Source organism: Simochromis diagramma, unplaced genomic scaffold, assembly GCF_900408965.1.
Source record: "Simochromis diagramma unplaced genomic scaffold, fSimDia1.1 OVJJ01000344.1, whole genome shotgun sequence".
Classification (NCBI taxonomy): domain Eukaryota; kingdom Metazoa; phylum Chordata; class Actinopteri; order Cichliformes; family Cichlidae; genus Simochromis; species Simochromis diagramma.
The window spans coordinates 5269634-5288498 of record NW_024387375.1 but is presented as its reverse complement, the minus strand read 5'-3'; the positions used below and the strand labels follow the sequence as shown (position 1 = coordinate 5288498).

The window sequence follows — 18865 nt, the reverse complement described above, 5'->3', positions numbered from 1 at the left end:
ATTTTGCATTTTTCCCATGCCGCAGAAAACGAGAAATTGCTGAAAGCGGTATTATGGCTACCCACAAGTCCCGCTCTGCCCCAGCTTTCAGGTTACTGCACTTCTGCTGTTGATAGAAAGCTAAGGACAGGTTTGGTTTTTGCTACTAATGATGTGTTGGTGCACCAATAATCCTACTTTGTGCATTCAGGTTCAAACGTTGTGTATGTGCTTGACTGAAGAGTCAATGGTGCAAAGCGACCAACTGCAGGATTATGACTGAACTCCTCAAAATCAGAATCCTGTCTAGAAAAAGTGACATCATAGTCAGTTCATCTTGACAAGACAGCCCGTCCAGACCAGTGAAGGAGAGCAGTTTGGGACTGGGCTGGAGGAAGGCTGAATATTTGACGTCCGTCTCCAATTTTGCAATCATGTTTGTGGACATTCTGGTGCTTAAATAACTTGCTACCAACACATCAACTTCAAGGACTCACCATTCATGTTTTCACTGGTATTGGACTTCTGGATATATTATTCCCCTGTGGAATCATGTGTGCAAGGCAAACTACAAACTCAGTGTAATTTTTTGGGACAAACTTTACTTAAAAAAAGAAAAAAAACAAGACTCATTAAACAAATAAACCCATGTCATTACAATACAACACAAAGGCAACAAGTTGAGTAGGCAACATGGTAACATGGTTGCAGTCTGTGCTGTCTGATGTTTCCCCCCAAAAATGATATGAGTCTTTTAACGGGGCTACTTTGAGTTCATGCTGATGCATTCATTGACTCAGTGAGTTCATCAATGGAAATAAACATACAGTAGAAGTAGCTTGACAGGGTAATATGCACTGTTTAAACCTTGGGGTTTACAGAAATGGCAGAAATAAACAAAAGGTTTGTCACTTCATTAATCCAACCAGACTAGACTCCACTTTAACAGCTTATTTAAATATACTGGCAGTGTTAGAGAGCTTTATATTACTTTAGAAAACAAAGACACATTTGGCTACCAACAAGCACTCGTGTTTTCATCCAACGACTCACATGTTCAGACATGTAGCTACCAAGGAACTTGCAAATATCCTTTCAAATCTTTTATATGCATGCATGCACTCAATCACACTCAACACTGGAGCAACGGTCAAAAATGCTGCACAACCGGTAAGGCCAGATGAAATTAAGTACAGTAGCGTTGCTTCTGTCAACTACAAGAGATGTGCAATTAGAAAAAAAGTTTGGCAGTGTGTTAAATATACGAGCAAAATACCCAACATCAGCGTAGCTATGTTCTTTTTGATGTGTTCCCTTTTGCAACAGAGTACAAAACACCACTTTACAGTGAACTAAACCATGCAGGGCTTTTAAGAGGGAGGTAGAAGACATCAGAGAGAGAAAGAAAGAAGACTACAAAAAAGATAAATACATGTGCAAATGAACAGAGGTCTACAGATAACATAGCTCTGAAAACATAACCGATGAGTTACCTGTCACTTTGCCTGTACAACACAAAAAAAAAGACACATCTGAATCAGTGTCATACTTGGAAGTTGGAATGTTTTAGTATAGCGTTACATTTCATTTAGTAACTTTTTCATTCAAGAAACATCATATCATTGACAACACTCGACACTCTGATAAACAGTTTGCAGCACCACACATTTACAAAATAGCAACTCATGCGAAACAAAAACAAAACACCTCTGGCCCTGTACACTGTGTGTAAAATTTATTGTACATTATGTAACGTATCTTTTGCTGAACACGTAATAGATTGCATTTGTTAAAACAGGAAATGAGAAATGTGTGTTATTCTGCTTTTAGCTCTGTCGTGTGACTTTGTGTGTTTTTTTTAGTGTGATCGTGGCTGAGGTTTAGCCCAGTGTTCCCCCAACAATGGAAGCAATGACGACTCCCAGAATGATACAGCATATAATAATCATAATTTTCTTCTGAATGGTATTAACAAAAATAAAAGAAAAAAAACAAACATCCAAAGCAGCAAATGGGGAGCAGAGAAAACATGTTAGTTATACTGTTTGTGCTTTACTTGAACAGAGTTAATAATAATTTGAACAAAATGCAGTTTACAACAAAAGTAAAAGAACCAAGCTGGGGGGAAAAATGCAATTTAATTCATTCTAATAATGCTGGAGTGTGACCAAAATGTTACATTATTTCTACATCTTCTTTTAAAAGAAATCTTTAAATCCTGCATTTTGCTCATACCATCTGTCATATACACATGCCACAAACAGAAATCATCTCTGCGGTTAAAGCCATCACATGCACAACATAAAAAGCATCAATTTGGCTCCATCTAGTGGTTATCTGAGAATATGCAAGCAAGACTGCAAATTTATCAAAAAGTAAAAATCCACCAAACACAAACTTCACTTTTAAAACGTGTTTAGCAAAGGTCCCTCTAATGAAGAAGTTCAGCGTGCAGCAAATAAATCCTGTGGACTTGCACAGTTTCCAACAACTCTTAAAGAAACCGTTTAAGGAAATATGCCCTTAGTTATGAGTCACATACATCTCATCACATCAGTATAATAAGAAGAAAATAAAAGTTCAATTAAACACATCATCTCTCTCTATGAGACACCCTCATGCAGTTCTAAAGTTTTACATATCAAGACATAAACAAAATCATCTGGTTATTACAACTAAACTAAAATTATCCATCCATTCTCTACTGCTTATCCTTCTCAGGGTTGCGGGGGCGCTGAAGCATATCCCAGCTTTCTGAGGGCGAGCGGCAGGATACAACCTGGACAGGTTGCCAGTCTGTTGCAGGTCTAACACACAGATACAGGGCAACCATTCACACTCGCACTCCCACCTATGGGCAATTTGTAGTTTCCAATTAGCCTATCCCCACTAACTGCATGTCTTTGGACTGTGGGAGGAAGCTGGAGTACCCGGAAAGACAAACATGGGGAGAACATGCTAATTCCACAAAGAAAGACTTAAATTAGTTCATTCAATTTTAATTTACTCAATAAACCAAAACATGTGACATATTACAGGGTGTCATTATTTGTTTAAAAAAAAAGGCAAAGTGCAGAAGCAGTGTGTGAAAAGCTAAGTAAACAACATGATTCAGTAGTTTGTAGAACCAACTCCAACAGCAATAACTTGAAATAATCATTTTCTGTACAAATTTCTCAGCATTTTATATTATTGTGGAGGTTCTTTTGGCTTACTCTTCTTAACATTGCTTCAGCTTGTTGAGATTTATGCGCATTTAATGAAGCACAGCTATTCCACCAGAGCATTTCAATCTAGTTGAAGTCTGGACTTTAACTTGGCCATTGAAACACCTTGATTCTTTTCTTTTTCAGCCATTCTGTTGTCGTTTTGCTGCCATGCTTGGGATCATTGTCAGTGACTGTAAGGTGCCCAGCTTCTGTGGTTGCACAACCCAAATCATCATGAGGTGTTTGATATGCTATAGAGTTAGGGGGGTTAGGGTTAGGCCTTCGGTGCTAGGCCCTCGAACTGGTCATCCTTCTGCTCAAAGACCTGTTTCAGAGAAATGAAAATATCTTGATCTCTGAGCTTCAGGGAGAAAAGTGCCCCGACGCTCTGAAAGGACACGTCAAAGGCACAGCGTTAACGGAGAACCTGGCGACCCAAGACTCGTTCCCAACTCCGTTCAGGCGGCTTATTGAAGGGGAAGGGAAAAATGTCCAAGAATGTCTCAAGGCAGAATTCCATGAGCTCAAGCTGAGGTGGTTCCCGGAAAAAAATACAGGGACATCAGGGGAACACGGAAGGCATTCCTGGACTTTCTTCAATTATGTGGAAGTGCATAACGATGACAAGGAAACCTTGCATGGAAGCATGTGCCATAGCCATGGTGGGCAATATAGCCATGGAGATGGAGCGCCATGGCCTCTGTTATGCGAGGACCCTGGAGAGATACAAAGAGCATGGAATGTCATGGGTCCCACAGGTGCTGAAAAGAATTCCAGCAAGGGTCGATGGAGAGACCAGAAAGAAGGTCTTGGTGTTGGTGAGCTCAGTAGGACTCTCTATGAATAGGGACTGCGTGTCCTTTGAGAAGATCAAGGACCTCCTCGCCGAGCTGAAAATCACACTGGTAGAGCTCCAGACATAGAAAATCCTTTCAAGCTCGCTGTGTGAAAGAACCCTCGGATTCAGCCTCTTCAAGATGCATTATGATATCCTTTACAGGATGATGCAGCCTTCAGCAGCCCGAGAGAAGAAAAACCCTCCAGCTCTCACCCTGGAAATGGAGGAGCAGGAAGCTCCTCTACTGGAAGAGTTGGAGGAACCTGACTTGTTACCGACAAGGGCTGTCTACATGCTGGAAACCAGGAATAGGCATACAACAGAACAGGAGATTGGTTTTGTGATCCAGATCCTCGAGTCCCTGTTCGGGAGGATTGCTGAACATAGCTTCTGTAACCCTCCCAAACAGGGACTCGAGCTGTTATACATAAGCAAAGCCAAATTCTGCGGTAAATGCTGGATTAAACGTTCACTGCTTTTCTTTTGATCATGTGCGATTTTAGTTAACATTTCTATTAGAATAGAATAGACCCTTTAGATTATCTTTTAATTCCACTTAACAGAAGTGTGATTTTCCATTATGTTGTCATTCGACTTGACAGAAGTGTGATTTTGAATTTGAATGTTTTTCCATTCACAAGTTACCTCCAAACAAAAAACAAAACAAAACAAAAAGAACCGTCACATGGACTCTGCCTTGATGTGCCGTGAGGGCTTGCGTGTCTCTCTGAGACACAACCAAGAGTCCAAACCAACAGAGAAGGATGAGGGACAGAGCAGTACACAGGGATGGTTCTCGTTAAGGCATAGACCTTAACGAGAACCCTTCTCCACTATCAAATGCATTAGATTAGCAGCACGTGGCTGCTACTTACCCTTTTAATTCCTCTGAAAGTATTAAGAATGTACTTAGTCTTTCACACACTGGTTCTGCATTTTGGATTTTTAAAGAATAAATAATGACACATATGTCATGTGTTGTTATTCATCTGAGGTTCTTTTTACCTCATTTTAAGCTCTGTAAAGTAACTGACTAAACTTTTAAATGTCCCAACCTTAAATTAAATTAAAAGAAAGCGTTCTTTTGAAAACAGATATCTCATTCTGTCTAAAAAAAAAAAAAAATTACAACTATAAACTTACATTTGTTTGTGTGTTATAAATCCTAATTTCACTCATAAACTATTAATAGCTTATTTAATTTACCTGGTCATTTCAGATTCACCGATATATCGTGGATGTATCGGGTGAGAAGGAAATAAAATCTCTACATTGTTACAGTATCTTAAAAATCATGATTAAAAAAAAAAAATCACAATTATTAAAAAAAACTAAACAAAAAAGAAAACATCCACCCAGCTGTTAACACATCACCACAAGTCAATTGTTTTATATTTGTTAGACTTTTCCAAAAGCAGAAATTGCACGGAAGCATAAACACTACAGATGAAAACCTGGAAGGGAGAATACATTTTTGGAGATTGCTGTAATTCCTGATCACTCCTCCATAAAGTCACTATGGCTGCGAAACGACAAAATCTCTAAGGCACATATTTGACCAACCTGACTCAAAAGTGGATTTCCCAAAATGTTTAACTATTTTGTTTTACCTTTAGTAATACATCATTGTTAAAACTAGTTGGTAATAAGCTTATTTTGATGACCATTTTAGTAATAATGCAATCATCTTCAATTTGTGTTTGTGGGACAACAGAGAGAAACATGCACATGACAAAGCTTTGCAACTCAAACAGGCCAAGCACAAACCGTTCCTGGAGCTGAAGCACACATTAAGAATAAAAGTTGATTATATTTGAGTGTTCATAGCTTGCTGCACAGACCTCAGACCAGTAATGCAATGACTTGCTTCCCAGTTCACAAGCAGTGCTCACTGCACACATTGCAGAGGCCACCATACAGTACATTTAACACATGAACAGTTGTGTGTGTTTTTTTGGCATTCATGTCACTCATAATGACTGTCCTGTCTGCCATGTGATGATTTTATAGGCTCCTAACTGAGTCCCACTGCGAGCGAAATAATGAGGATGGTGATACAAATCGCAACACAAACTCCTATCAGGATCACCTTCTGGATGGGGGACCATGGGGAGGGAGAACAAGGAGAGCACAGCATTAGATAATGAGTCAGGGGATTGAGAGGAACATGAGAGAGAAAGAAAGAAAGAAAGAAAGAAAGAAAGAAAGAAAGAAAGAAAGAAAGAAAGTTTGCAGTCTTTAATTATAAATGGGGAAATAACCATGTAGATGACCCTTGCACTGAGTCATTGGATGTGTGCAATTTAGCTAATGTTGAGCACCTTGTTAGACGTTGACCAAGAGGTGGCAGAATTGCTCCATTGTGTTGCAGATTGTTTAAAAGAAGGAAGACTGCCATGATTCCTTTCAAAAGCATTTGTCAAATGTTTATATACTATGGGAACAATCAGCTTCACATAATCCTGTCCAAAGATAGTGAACCTCCAGAGTTCATGATGTAAGATGATACATCTTGCTTTACTAGCAAACAACTATTCAAAGATGACAGTTTGTGCATTTTCTGTATATGCACTAAACATGTAAAATCACTATCATCTGTTGTGGCTCCTTGTCATGCCTCTCCACCAGAATGTAGTGTTCATGTGTTAAAAGTGACTCTGGTTGTAAAGGTTGAATTAAAAATACATACAGGGTGTTTTTATTCCATTTCCTATTAAATACAAATATGAAGATCGTTTTTCTTACCAAATTGAATTGTTCTTAGGTCAGATTCTTATAGGCACCCACCGGCCAGTTTGTTATGTACACCTATTCAAATATCTAATTAGCCAATCATATGGCAGCAACTAAATTCCTTTAGGCATTTAGGTCATCTAGACATGGTCAAGATGACCTGCTAAAGGTCGTGATAGGGGAGCAGCAGAAACTCAAATAACCAACTGTTACAACTAAAGTATGCAGAGGAGCATCTCTGGAGGCACGACATGATGTGCTACAGCAGCAGAACATCAATCGTTTAGGCTGGTGGTATAATTGTGTGGAGGATATTTTCTTGGCACACTTGCTGCTTTAATCACCGTAGTATCAAATGGTCACAATTTAAACTTTGCAGCCCATCTGAGTCTTGCTGTTGACCATATACTTTCCTTTCCTTTCCAGGGCTATATGCCATGTCGTAGAGCTCAAATCATCCCTACCTGTTTTTTTGAACATGGCTGTTCTCAAATGTCCTCCACACTCACCAGATCTCAATCTAATAGAGCATTTTTGGGTTTTAATTTTTGCATCATCATGGATGTGTAACTGACAAATCTGCAGCAGCTGTGGACTAAAATCTCTGAGGAATGTTCTTAGAACTGTGTTGAATCAATAAAAGGAAGAACTGAAGAATTAAGGCAGTTCTAAAGTCAAAAGATGCTCCAGCTCAGTACTAGCAAAGTGCACCTAAGAAAGTGTCCGGTGAGTGTATATGCTAAAGTTACTGAGGCTGAAAGTCATTGCTGTAGACTTAAATACACTCACAATAACCACAGTCCATACACAGATACATGACAGGTGAGCATGCACAGCAACCACTCCACTCCACTATGCACATGCACCGATTCCGACTTTAACTACCACCGTTCCACATGACAGCACGTTTTTCCGTTTAAGCAACTCACCCTCCGGGCTTTACTCTGGTATTTAACAGCCTTCTTAGTGTCTGATACCGCCCTCTCCACATAGTCTACCGAGTGCTCCACATTGTACTCAATGCGGTCTATCATTTCCCCCTAGAAGAAGTTAGTTACAGAGGAGGTGTGGAGGACATGCAGACAAGAAGAATAAAGAGGAAGCCAGATGTGTAGGCAGGAGGAGGAGGAGCGGATACAGATGGAGGCAAGTGACAGGGGAGGAATAACAGATAAATGAGTAGGAGAGAGAAGAAAGAAGGAGAAGAAAAAAGAGAAAAAGAAATAATTATGTCACCCGTCTGTTGGTCTTTTTGAACTTTTTGCATTTTGGGATGTTGTCCTTTCCCTGCTCCACATAATCCTGGGCCTCCATAACACAGCGCTCAATGTTGTTCACGAGGTTGCCCTGCACAAGAATCAGAGATGGAGACACATTAAGGTAATAGTAAGAAGAAATCTGTAGTACCAGCAATGTTTAGATTTCATAAATATGTTTCAAAGCAACCTGACTAGACTAATGAAAGCTATCATTACATGAATGTCATAGAACACAAAATAACTGTGATATCATATCTCTTATCATTTCCATTGTATTGGTAACAAACCATGATTAAAACAGCATTAATCAACAAGATAGAAAATCATAACTTTTCACATTAGCACTGACCCACAATCACTTGACAAATCAAATGGCTACTAAAGTGACCCAGACTGCTCTCTGTGCATGCACTAAAACAAAGACAATTCAAAGTCCACACAGGTGAAAAGTCATGAGTTAGAGGTAAATTACCTTGCTGTGTTAGAAGGGGAACAACGTTCTGTGTTCTCCAGAGCTTAGAGTCATTGGAGTGGGGGCAGTGTTGTGTAGTGAAGAAGAAAACAGAGGGGAAAACCAAGAGAGTGGGAGACAGAGAGAGCAAAGCTGAGAAGGGTAGATTTAACAATCACACTCCAGTTTAATCTTAAATCATGTGGCACTGAGAGCATAAAGGGTTAGTTAATTGAGCTGTTTAGAGCACACACATACAAACACCCATTTCCACTGAATTATTAGACATTTTCCCGCTAAATGTTATTGCATTGTGCCATCAGTGTAACCAAAATCAGTTTCATGTAACGATTTACTTCAATATTTCACATATTTTCTTATTTTTCATATTTTCAAATGTTCTCTAACTCAGAATCCATTCTGTACAATTCAGGCCGATTATTTCTGATGAAGGAAATAGTTAATCTCTGTGGGGGTTAAGCCGCGCGCACACACACACACACACACACACACACACACACACACACACACACGCAGGGAGCAGCCCTTAAGTTCCACACTTTGCTACGGAGACAAAAGGCAACTCAACACTTAAAGAAAACCCGAATATGTATCAGAAAATTAGGGAACTGTTCACTCCATGAGGCTAATGTGCAGCATTCAAATTTTGCAACATAATAAAAAGACTAATTCTGAACAGCTCTAAATGCACGAAGCTAAAGCCTGAAATATTTAAGGTTTATTTATAATTAAAAGCTTTAACAAAATGTGACTCTGTTAAGTTGCCAACTTGAAAGTTGTAGATGTCATATTTATTTTCCAGCTAATGATCGCAGCAGGAGAATTATTTATAAAAAAGAAAAAAGAAAAAAAACAGTCCAAAGCCAGAAATCCCACGTGGAGATAATCACCAAACTCCAATCAACTTATCTTTGAGCCAAAAATGATCTGTTCCCCCAAAACTGTCTAAATTTACTGAGATAGTTTGCAAACAGACACCCAGATGGAGCTGAAAACATAACCTCCTTCCAACTGTGTTGGCATAGACAAGCCCTCAATTACACTAATACACTTAAAAACCGTTCTGCAAAATGAAAGACGTGTAGTTACTTGAGCTTTAATAGGCAGGAGCAGCATGCTAGCATGCTGAGCTGATTAATGATTTTACTATTAATGAACACGGGGAGCTACTGAACCGCTGCAATGGCAAGATGGCCCTTTCTGCATGTAGAAACCAGTCATTATGCATCAATTGGCAGATGGATTGTCAGTTATAAACATATTGAGCATTTGCATGTTTGTTTCATTTGCATGCATTTGGCCGAGACTCAAGCAACACAGCTGTAGAAACAGAAAGGGAGAGAGAGAGATCAGTGTTTTCACCTGGCTTTCCACCAGCATGGCCATGTCCATGAACATGTCGTGAAGCTCCCTGATACTGTTTTCCAGCTTGATAATCTCATTGTGCCGCGTCTCGATCTCATTCATTGCTTGCTGGGTGATGTTGTCCATAATTATCTAAGAAGGTACAAAATTAAGGAAGTAGTGACTGACAGGTGCGCCCCCGCTGCATTCTTTATGTTTTGCTTTTTTGTTTTTTTGTAAGACTTACCCCCGAGGTGAAGATGGCTGGGTTGTCACTTTCCAACATGCTCTCCAGCTCCTCGTTTGTTGTGTTTCTTCCAGCTAAAAAGGTAAAGCGCACAAACTTCAAAAAAAGACCGCCAGCTTGCTTAAACTTTTAGGGATAACTGTAGGTGCATCGATATTTCATTTAAAAGGTTTCCAAAGAGAATGAAGACCATATTAATAAAACACTAATATAACGCCCTGGACGATAACAGTCATCCCCTCCTGGTCTATATGCCAATTTGAGGATTAATTAAAATAAAAGCTGTTTGCTCATCTTTTACACATACTTATTTTCCATCCTCTCTCCACCCGTCTCCACTGTACAGGAACGGCAACACTGGATGTAATATGTAAAAGATTTGTCCAGGCAGGAAAAGGGTTAAAAACAGATGTAATAATAGAAAAACTGATCTGAATGTCGCAGGGTAAATATGTGTTCATACATCCGTCAGTATTTAACTAGGCATCTCAAATGATCTCCAAGCTAAGGTTCAGACAGAAAGCCATAAACCCTGCAATTCAAACATTAATGGGCCTACAGTTAAAATATTGCTTAACTACAGGAGTGAGCCATCGGACTTCTTATTGCACTTAACCCCACATCTCTGACATTTGCAGGCCAGGAGTTTTGCATTTTTCTGATCCAGCCGCACTAATGTGAACATGATTAATGGTGTAAAATACCTCGAGAAACTAACAGTTCAGTTTTTTGCTCTGTGTATATCCATTTGTTGATGTGTTTTGAAGCAAAACATTCACGGTCTCTCTTCTTTAATCCTATCAGCACGTGTCATTAACGTTTGAACGAGGATCTGTGGCTACTCTAAAACCTACAAGTTAGATTTTTTTTTGCTTTTGACAAATCACACACGGTAGCTCAGCGACTGCAGCTGAGTCAGAGATATCAGTCTGCATCTCATTTGTAGTAGCTGAGATTGAATCTGATACTCGCTGATCATCTTTTGACATTTCCCCTTCAACTGTCAGACAGGCAGAACATGAGTAAACACGGCTCGTATTCATTTGAATATGAGGCTTGTGTAGTTTTCTTAGCATGAGGAGCAGAGGAAGACTGAGAACTATCACCTACTTATTCAGCAGTTTATTAAGTTTTCTTTAATATTTTCAATCTCCCATCTCTTTCTGTGTGACAGCATTTCTTATGGCTTCTTTCTGCTGATGAGTTTGCTCCTCATCCATCTTTATTTTCCCCGACAGAGTTGCCCTACTTTACAAACATTTCCCTACACCTACACTAATACTCTCGTTTGAGCGCTGAGTTTGCATGCAGCGCTGCTCCACTTGGGCTCCATTACTGCCCCACTGTTACTGTAAGTCATAGTCAGACACTATCAGCATCATTTCCAATCTTTCCTTTGCACATTTTAAATCCTCTTTGGGGTTGCATGTGAATACAGGACTTTCCCTTTCTTCCCTGTGATGACACACGTGATGACCCATCAAATAGTAACTCGATGTACAGAGCTGAGCAGTTAGTTTAACTACGGCTACAGTTAAAAAAAAACAAAAACAAATAGCAGGCCAAAGAAATCTAAAAGCTTTCTAACAACACTGTCTATTAAAAAAAAAAACTAGTGGTGAGAGAAACACTGAGCTTTTTTACTAAATAGAAGTACAAGAAAAAGCCATTTAGAGAAAAAGTTCAGAAATATTGTTGTAAAAATGATTTTAAATCATCAAAACTGCCCAATAGGCAAAATGGATTAAGATTAACAAATTAAATTAAAACACTAAGAAATATATTTTGAACATTTTCAAAGCAGATATTTTGACTCGCAGCAGGGACAGCACAAGTGCCTTCATGATGGCTGCATTCCATTTTCTTCATACTGGTTCACTGCTGTGGCATGCTGGGATATTATGGGGAAATCATTAATTCTGCCTGTTCCTTCCCTACTGCGCCACATCACAATGTCTGTCTAGAAAAAGATCTAAAAAGCACGCCATCTATAACATTTCTCCTACGGCCTCAGCGTCACAGGCCTAGAGACCAGTGGGTGATCGCCTGGCAATCACATTTTGCTAGAGAAAAATGTGCACGTTACTTGTGCTTTAATGAAATTGCTCGCAAAGAGGTTGTAGTACTACACCAGAAACATTCTTGTGATTGCTTTGAACGCCAACAGGTTGTTGCGGTCCCCTGTAATTGACCTGTAGTGTCGTATACTACAGGTCAACTACAGCAAGCTCAGGCAGCCACTTACCAACATGTCGGGAAATTCTCAATGACTGGAGGTTGTCAGCAACTGATATAAATTAACATAAAAGAGCCCTTCAAATTACACTGTGCTAATACAGCACTTTAATAAATGTATAAATCTGCTCCTGGGGTATACTGAAACAGCAACCACAGGGGCTGACAAAAGAAGCCAACTGGAAGTGCCAAAAACCTGCAGTTCATCTAGTGGCCACTTGAGGCCGCTTACCCTTTTAACTACTCCAGAGATAATCTTAACATGCTCACAGCCTGGTACAAAAATGGTTTGGGTCTCTACAGTGAATTCCTGCTTTCAAACATCTCTCCAGGGGATTTATTTCTTCCCTTTTATTTTGTTCAGGGATAGAGTTATGATTGCTTTGACAGAACGTTATCAGCAATAGCTGTCGGCAAGACTTCGCCTTCACTAATTTGTGGCACTGAGCTGGACCCCATGGCAGTGTGTGTGCTGCTGGTGCCTTCTGGAGTATTTTTAATGGAATTATGTGACAAATATTATGACCCTCTATGAGGTACAGTCCATCTAAGAACTATGTGCTTCAAATTGGTTTAGTTTAGAGAGAATTTCTGTCTTTTTATTAGTCTGCTACATACTGTAATAATTAGCTGCTATATGCACTCACCAACTACTTAATTAGGTACATTTATTCAGCTGGTCATTAATGGAAATATCTATAAATGTCTAAGCCCATCATTAACAGTTTTATATTTTCTGCTAGTATAACGTCACTCCAAGAAGAAATGCACTTAAGTAAATTAAAGAATTTTAAAGTATTTTATAATAAGAAAAAGCATCAAAGCATTACTTAACCTATCAATAAGCGTTAGGGCGTGCTGATGAGTTACAACACATAGTGACCTCAGTCTGTCGCAGTAAAATGTGCAGCACTGCTAAAAGTAGAAACGCTGAAGAGTGATGCTGAAAAACTTGTTAATGCATTTAATACTTCAAGGTTCTACTTTAGTAATTCCCTCTTATCAGGTTTTTCTAAAAGCTGAACCTGAACGGACTTTATTAAATCTAAAACAGAACAGAAAAACTACTAATAGCGACTAGAAAGAGAGACTGTTTCTCTTTCCTGTTAAACCTGCACAGATACAAGGTCCTGAATAATCAGGCCCCATCACAACGTATCACCCCAGCAGAGAACTCTCAGACTGCTAGATTGTGACTTGTGGTTCCCACAGTTTGCAAAAGTAATGGAAGGCGGCTATCAGGCCCCTCTCCTGTGCAACCAGATTAGGCTCAAAAAATTCCTTTTTGACTCATAGCTTATAGTTAAGGATGGATCACGTCACCCTGCAGCATCCCTTAGCAGTGCTGGTAAAGGCAGGGAATGACAGACTTGCCATGACTCAATGAGCTCTTCTTCTCCACTCGCCCCTTTTCACTCCTGATGTGTTTACATGCCACTAATGCCGGTCATTAACGTGTCTCTTCTATAGTTTCTTTTCTCTTCTCTTTCTCCTCAGCCCTGCAGTCACAGCAGATGGTCGCCCCTCCCTGATCCCTCCCCGGCCATGGCAGGGGGTCTCTTCCCATCAAAAGAGAATTTGTCTGTCTGGAGGTGGTGTTTATTGGACTTTTCTGTCTAATATTGAAAGGTTTGTTTTTTCCTTACAATATGAAACACGTTGAGATGACTGCTGTTGGTGCTATATAAATAAAATGAGTCAAATTGAACTCAAGACTATTCAAACTGGAACTCCTTGGGGAAATTGTTTTGTAGATCAAAGCAATTTATAGTAACCCTGACATGGTGTGACCAGTTCTTCTGTGTGATATTAAAAAGAGTGTAGCGAGATAGTAGTTTGACACTTTGTGCTTTGCTTATAACGATGATTTTATTAACTTGAAATTCTTGGAAAAAAGGCAAATAACTCCAGCTCCTAAAATTTCAAATAATTAGAAAAAACACAACTCAATTCATTCACAGTAGCTTAAAGTAACAGACCTGCACGGCTTGCTTTGTGAACTCTTTTCATTCTTTCTCACCACTGGACCCCTGGGAGGGGATTTTAGAGGCAACAAAATCTGGATTCATGATCTAATCAGCGTGTGTGAGAATGCGTGTGATGAAGACTGGTGGTTGCTGTGGGGCCTCAGAGACAGAGCAGGTAGCGTGATGGTGACTGATGATGGTCGGGAGTCAGAGCCGATGATTGCCTTCACGAACAGAATTTTGATGAAGCCGCACGCAAGCATCCATGGCAGAGTCCATTCACACTTCTCTTTATATACACAGAGCGCATCATGTGCAATTCAAACTTCATATCCATATCAAACCAATGAATTTCATTTAGTCGTGAGTAAGTGGTTGCACAGTTTCATTACCATGCTTAAGAGACATGTTGAGCAATAACATTTTAGCGGCATGACAAATGGGAGGATGAGAACGAGGCACAAAGAAGAGCGAGAGGCCACATTCACTACATCGCTGTGATTGGTTTCCAGTCCTCTCTGATAATAATCACTCTAACATCAGACTAAAGCTACAACATTGAAGAGGGTCAGAGAGGAGTGACAATGAGTCATGCATAATCATGAAGACAAAAAAAATTGAGGCACACTACCCTACACTATTTATCTCACTTCCTACACACACACACACACACACACACACACACACACACACACACACACACGTACGTTCCTCATAGTTTTTTGTTTTAAGCCATGACAGTCTCTGAGGGAGGCTCTTAGCTGTTACCATGGAGACCTAAACCCTGAGAAGCCTAATATGAAGCCAAGAAGTCTCACTTCACCCATGGTGTTTATGGGCTATTAAATCATTGATACTATGTTGCTACCAGTAACAGCATTATTTCATTTCCATTGTTATATAACACAAATCAAGCGAGACCCTCCAGGAGCAGAGAGAAACGGCAAATTGCACAACCAGGCACAAGAACAAGAAGTGTAATTTTCTAGTACATTTTGCCGATCTGCACCCATGTAAAGGAGATCGATCTCTTTTGTTCCCGAGGCAGGTATGTGGCGTACATCTCTGTCTTTTCCGCTGGCGTTGCAAGCACGCTCCTCCTAAGCTAAAAGAGCGTCCACTGAGAAATAAAACACAACAATCAAATGTCAAAGAGACCCTGCAATGCCTGTGACCAACATCCACTCCACCCTGCTGGCCTGGCCTCTCTGCTCACTGCTGCAAAATAATGGAAGCAAAATAGCATATCAAAATATGCATTCTCAATCAATAGTAGACTAAAATGCAAACACAGTGGATTAAACTCATATCAAAGTGCTTTAAAAGATTAGCTGAAATTCCATGGGTTAGTTCAGCATTTGTAAAATGCACTCACTTGCTGTCTTGCAAGAAATAGTAAAGATTTATATTTCTCTAATATTCAGCTTTTGAATATGAAAACATACTGTATTAGCTGAGCATGAATCCTAAAAATCAGAAAACAGAGCCTGTCTCTACCTTAAAAGAATAAAACTGGATAACCTAAAGCTTTAAAATCACTAACAAATTAATTCTTACTCTTTTTCTAGTGAAAAGAGTGAAGTAAAGGCCACCGTGGACCCAGAATGACGTGGACCCAGCTGAAGAGAACGGTCCAGAACAGAGTCCGTTGGCGTGGTGTTGTTGCGGCCCTATGCTCCACCAGGAGTCTACAGGCTTGATGATGATTTAAGTGAAAATAGCATACAGTTTTATGGTTTTAATAATGTGTCTCCGATACATTAAAACTGTTTGAGTTCAGGTCTCAAAACCAAAAATTGTATTCATCAATCCATTCATTTTCTTTCACTTATCCATTTCAGGGTTGCGGTTGGCCTGGAGCCTAACCCAGCAGGGTAAACCCTAGACATGTACCACAGGCCTAACAAGAAACACACAGCCATTCACATCTAAGATCAACTTAAAGTCACCAATCAATCTAACATGCATGTGTTCACACAGTCCCAAAGAGTTCCTGAAGTAAAAGTCATGGGGAGAATATGCAAACTCCACACAGAAATGTTGCATAACTCAAAAACGTCTTGCTGTGAGGCAATGGGGCTAAACACCACAACACACAGCGGTGTTGCCCAAATTTTATTGATAGAGATAAAATTCCAGAAGAATAGATGTATAGAAATGCATTTTTATTAGAAATGATGCATCTAGATCTATTTAGGACTTTATTTAGGACATTATAAGGTACTCAAAAAAATTCTGACAACAAATCTGTGGAGGAAACACCAAAGACGGCAGTTAAAGGAGATGATAAGTGTTTTCATGCACTGACATGAGTGCACAGCTGAGGTTCACGGCTGTTGTCGCAGATAAATCTAACACTTGAGGCAAAGATACACATGAGTAAATGTATTGTTTTATGGGTTTATTGTAGCCTTCACATAACTTGACATGACAGGCGTTTTTGCGGGACGAGCCAGAAACACTAAACACCACCAATACTACCAATTTTGCTCATTTGTAAAAGACATAGGAAAGAAGAACATAAGGATGACAAGAAGTTATGAACCTTCTTTTAAAGCAAGAAAGTTGTTCTCAATTACCCGAAATAACTTCTCGGCACTGTTACTAATAGCAGCTTTCTTGAAGCTTTGCTTCAAGAAAGACTTTTTTAGAGTCACTGTTGATCAGGGGCAAAAATGTTGTCTGGACAACAACGTGTTTACATGACAGTGTACCTTTCCTGTTTTCTTTTTCATGCATGTACCCAGCGGGTTTGAGTAGGAGTGAACAGGAAAGGGGATGAGCAGCAGAGGGAACATCAATACTCAGTCTGACAGAGCAGACTGTTTCCCTCTGTGTGACACACTCTCATTGATTCACAGACGTGCACACATACACATGTCAAAGGTGCAGGCACAACAGAAAAAGGCCACTTGCTACATCACCCTAAATGATTTAAACAGTGTTAGATTCAACTATTATGGACTTCTTCTCATTCTTAAATCCCTAAACTCCAAGTCCGTCTTTATTTCATACTGATGATTTCCCGATCTTTCTTTCCATCTCCGTGCTCTCTCTCTGTAACTAATCCCTTCCTTGACGACAGGTGAGATCAGCTAAGGCCTCCTGTGACTCCACCAGCTGACAAATCAAATCCAAATGGATCTAGATGAGCTCAAGGAAAAAGTGAGTCACATGCGTGTGTTTAACTTCACTAGTGGATTTGCGTTGTTCTCTTTTGCGCACGGTTGTTGTTGTAGTAGTCTACATATACTGGGTGGAGCTCACGCATACAGACTGGTTGCATGTGTCCATCTAAACTGACAGATGGCCAGAGGAAATGACATCTATACCAAGCGCCGTGCAACATAACTGCCCTTGCTCTCCTCTGCTCTTGCTATTACATGAGTCACTGTCTCTGGATGCTCGTGTGCATGTGTGTTTTTATAAAGGTGACTCTATCATGATTGTTAGGGGCAGCTGGCACAGTGCGGTCTGCCAGGATGCTGTGTCAGAGGCCATGCGAGGTGCCTGGTCCAGGAGCCCAGCGCCTACAGCTAATACCTGTCAAATCACATTACACATACAGCGTGTCACGAGTGAGATGAGCTCAGATCTGAGCTGCAGCAACCTGGCATGTGCATGCATATGGGTGTGGGTGTTGGTGATCTATGTGTTTTGGAAAGTGGTTTCAGTGTGAGGGTGGTTGTTTTGGTACACTACACAAAACAATTCAAAATAAAATATGGGTGTGGGAAACTGAAATTTCTCTCTAAACAAAATCAAGAAAAGACTGCATTTTGTAGTCTTTTCTCCACAAGTGTTACTGATGATTCTGTGGGATGATAATGGTTGGACACACTCTCCAATTTGTATTGTTTTATCTGTGCGTGTGTGTTCAAGTTTAAGCTGAAGACATTCAAATGCGACTTTGAGAGTGAATAAACTGAATATATTTATAAATTAAACTTGAATGTCAGCCCAGCTGAGCGAATGTTCTATGAATAACGATGTGCTGGAAGCTGTTGGAGCAGCTGCGAGATGTTGCGATGATGAAGTTTTCCTCCTGCCGGAATTTTTAAAAAAAAAGCAGAAACCTTGAAAACAGAAAATGTCAAAAGAACCTGCGCCTAGAATTACAACGCTTCTCGCTACACAAGTTTCTCTGATTGAATTTGATCAAGTCAATCAATTGAGGTTTGAGGGGTCATAGTGTGTGGTGAACAGTGTGCAGAAATACTAAAGCTCTTTCAAAAATGGTGAATACACCTCAAGTCTTCACACAGTGGCAGAAAATGGGTACAGTAGCACAGCTGGATGGTAGATGACTTTAAATACCATCCAAAGTAACAGGTGCGCAAGAGTGGCAAGCAAGAAGGTGGAGGAAGGGTGGAGTGTGTGGAGGCGAGTGTCAGGAGTGATTTGTGACAGAAAGATAACAGCAACAGTAACAGTGTGTGCAAGATGGTGACACCTGCTATGATCGATGTTTTATAGATGGTGGCGCTGATAAAAACACAGGAGGTCTGGCTGGAGGTAACAGACCTAAAGATGCTAAGATTTTCACTAGCAGTGGCCAGATAATTAGAAATGAGTGCATGAG

The 18865-nt window shown here is 40.0% G+C and overlaps 1 protein-coding gene across 3 annotated transcripts in view; it reads right to left on the bottom strand.

Annotated features, from left to right (window-relative positions):
* Nucleotides 1-1840: 1840 nt before the first annotated feature.
* The window catches only part of LOC120719837 (syntaxin-1A-like), a 73754-nt gene continuing 56729 nt past the window's right edge, over nucleotides 1841-18865 (bottom strand). Inside the window, exons 7-11 of one of the 3 annotated variants that reach the window (XR_005692754.1) lie at nucleotides 10082-10155; nucleotides 9853-9987; nucleotides 8491-8533; nucleotides 7996-8106; nucleotides 2668-6118 (exon numbers count right to left, since the gene is read on the bottom strand). Coding sequence is in view for 2 of the 3 variants with exons in the window: in XM_040009359.1 (XP_039865293.1) it covers nucleotides 1860-1937; nucleotides 7689-7799; nucleotides 9853-9987; nucleotides 10082-10155 (398 nt within the window). In the remaining variant the exon portion in view is untranslated. Of the gene's footprint in view, nucleotides 1938-2667; nucleotides 6119-7688; nucleotides 7800-7995; nucleotides 8107-8490; nucleotides 8534-9852; nucleotides 9988-10081; nucleotides 10156-18865 lie in introns of those variants that run through there. The other 2 variants (XM_040009359.1, XM_040009360.1) reach the window with 2 other exon arrangements.